At 37.6% G+C, this 2,946-nt stretch overlaps 1 protein-coding gene across 1 annotated transcript in view; it reads left to right on the top strand.

Annotated features, from left to right (window-relative positions):
• Window positions 1–2,946, top strand: part of LOC104489720 (putative interleukin-17 receptor E-like) — a 21,683-nt gene that overhangs the window by 17,791 nt on the left and 946 nt on the right. The window contains exons 12-13 of the mRNA XM_010131917.1: window positions 323–380; window positions 2,763–2,817. Coding sequence (XP_010130219.1) covers window positions 323–380; window positions 2,763–2,817 — 113 coding nt within the window. The remainder of the gene's footprint in view (window positions 1–322; window positions 381–2,762; window positions 2,818–2,946) is intronic.

Raw genomic sequence — 2,946 nt, 5'->3', positions numbered from 1 at the left:
TTTCCCTAGTGAAAAATCAGATTTGGTAATAAAATTGATGTTTTCCTGCATAAATAATTTATTTTGTAAATAAGATATTATCTGTCAGTTCTTACTCCTCCCAAAATAATCTGATTCACTTTATCATTCAGAAACCTAAAATGGATTTTGCAGCACACTAGATACACACTACGCCAGCAGTCTCCATATGCATTTATTTAAAAACAGATTTAAACAAGCAGTCAGTTGAGTGAACTAATAAAGCAACCTCTTCTTGTCAACCCAAGTGTTTAGTAGCAATTCTGCTTAAATGGGAATAAGACTCTATTCTTTCTTTTAAAAGGGCTGGAGGACAGATGTAGATTATTCAGTTCCACTGCAGATCTGTGATGTCCACTGTGGTAAGTACAAATGACGACAGAAGAATAATTAGGTCTTGACTGCATAGAGAGAGAGTATCAGGTGAAGTGTATTTCCAATGGGAAACCGAGGTGGGATTCATCTGACTGAATGTGGGTGTCTGCATGAGAGCTAGATGTGCTCAGCCTCCTTTCTAGGCAGTGGACTCATATACCTTAACTAGCTTGTAATTAGCTACTGTGAGGGCAACTTGTGTGGCTGCCTGTATTCTCTGGGTGACTTTTCTGTCTTGTGCCAAGTTCTGCATGCCACACCTATACTTACCTTGCTGTCAGTACAGGAGGTAACTAGTTAGAAACAATCCTTGGCAAGCAGGCACACAGTGCTGTCATTGTAGTGACTGCAGTAGAGCCCTACTGTTAATTCCCCACCTCTGCAAACGGGACAGCAGTACTTTCCTCCACTGCAGAAGTATGGTGAGGATATTGTTGTCATTTAAAATACACTCAGGTACACTCATGGAGTCAGAATATTCTGAAATGTCCAAGCCCTGAAAGTAAGTCGTTGTAGAAGTTAGTGAGTTCAAAGGGAACTAGGGCTGTGGGTTTACGTTGAAGAACACAGGAGTGGATTCACTACTTTAGAACTAAAAAGTCTAAAAGGAGAGAAGGCTCAGTCTGAGCATTGCCAAACCCAGCCAAACAACCTTCCTTCCCAGTTCATTCTAAACATAGTGATTTCTATGACAGATTTTCTCTAAAAACACCTCAGTTAACTATAGCTTCAGCTTTGGAAGCCTGATTCTGACAAGGAGGGGGCTTGAATTTGTAGCCTAAATGTAGTTCTCTGTCCAAGCATTTGCATAATGCTAGCTCAGGTTTATTCTCAACTTAAAGACTCCTAACAAGTCCACTCAAGGTAAACCAATTAAATAATGAGAGTATTGTGATTCATGTAGTCTGGATGCATTTTCCTTATTCATATTCTGTTTTTAACAAATGTGAAGAGTGTAACAAAAGCATGTAAAATGATGAAGAGATCCCGAGATGGCAGTCTGGGAATTCCCCTCAACCTTATATTAGGAAAGAATGAGTCTGTGTATTAAATGAAAACGGTGGAACACCCAAAACTGACTCTAAAGAGCATTTTGGGCACAGTATTTGACATAAATGTGGAACTTTCTGTCACAGGTTTTTGTTCTGATCAAAAATTTGTGAAGATCTATAAAAAAATGGGACAAACTGTGTGCTTATCAAGAATATCAGAACGTGATCACTGTGTTTGTTGTATAGAGGATATTAACCCCATGCTTCGTGGATTCTGACATACTTTCTATTTTTGAGATAATGTGGTCCACATTAGTGAGTGCGTAATCCCGTCTGTCAGCTGACCAGGAGGGGGGTCCTGAAAACTTCCTCTGAGGCAGATGGTACAAGTCAGTCTCAGAGAACTGAATCTAGTGGGTCTGACTCATTGCTGTAATTCCTGTGTTCTTAATGACTCATCAAGAACCATCAGCTGCTTGTCATGTATAAGATTTTTAATGTAACAGTAGTAGCATTACTACTGAGGACTTTCATATTTTTAATGGTTATTTTCTATAACAAAGATTTTTTTTCAAGCACTAGCTTTTTTAAATCAGGAGATGATGAAAGTCTCGTAAAGATTATGTCACTGAGGGTGACAATTCTTACACTGGGATCCTATTGTGTTTGAATCTAAGATGTTAAACAATCCACATAAAAGTGAAGGGAGTATTAAACCTAAGATTTGTCCATAATTCGTGAGATTATACAAAATGACAAAGTAAATGAGAAATAATCATATAATGGCATAGTGAAAACAGGGAGTATATTTACTGTATAAATCTTTGTAAAATAAGTATGACTGTTAAAGATACCAAGGACCACCAGCGTGTCCAAAAGAGCCATGATAATATTAACATGTATTTAGTTACTCCAACCCAAGATTCCAGTGATGACAGCACCTGTTATAAAAAGCATCATTGTAGCTAACTGTCATGAAGGCCACTCTCTTTCCAGCTGCAAGAGGAGTTTTCTGGCACACAGAATGCGTTACACTGCAATGCACTGCATTTTTCTGTCAGTAGCTGTGCTTTGGAATTAGAATGGCTGAGCCTTATTTGCTCTACAGAGTATGGAAACATGAAAATAAGTTTATTTTTTTTTTGCATTAAATAGCGTTGATTTAGAGGCAAAACTTTGTGTTCTTTTTTCCTCTGATGATCAGATCCACTTTTATAGATTCTGTTTAACATAGCCAAAATTTTTGAGACATTTTTTCACCTATTAATAAAGAAACTTATCTATTCTGAATGAAACAATAACCCAAATCAGTTAACGTGAAAATAAATATGTGAACCATAATGAAAAAAATATGGCAACCTACATTTGTTTTTTCAGGCTTTCATGGTCAGACATACGGTGATGGAAATCCAGCAGAGGCCATGACGTACAGGTAACCATCCAATGTATGGTTTAAAACATCTTTGAGAGTTGAGAGAGTTGTTAATCCTGAAAACATATCATTGGCCTCTCTAAAGAACAGAAACAAGGTCTGAGTGAATTTTGTACTAGCCAGCAGGAA

Source organism: Buceros rhinoceros, unplaced genomic scaffold, assembly GCF_000710305.1.
Source record: "Buceros rhinoceros silvestris isolate BGI_N320 unplaced genomic scaffold, ASM71030v1 scaffold7562, whole genome shotgun sequence".
NCBI lineage: Eukaryota > Metazoa > Chordata > Aves > Bucerotiformes > Bucerotidae > Buceros > Buceros rhinoceros.
Note: the sequence above shows the minus strand (reverse complement) of the source record. Positions and strands in the feature narration are given on the sequence as shown.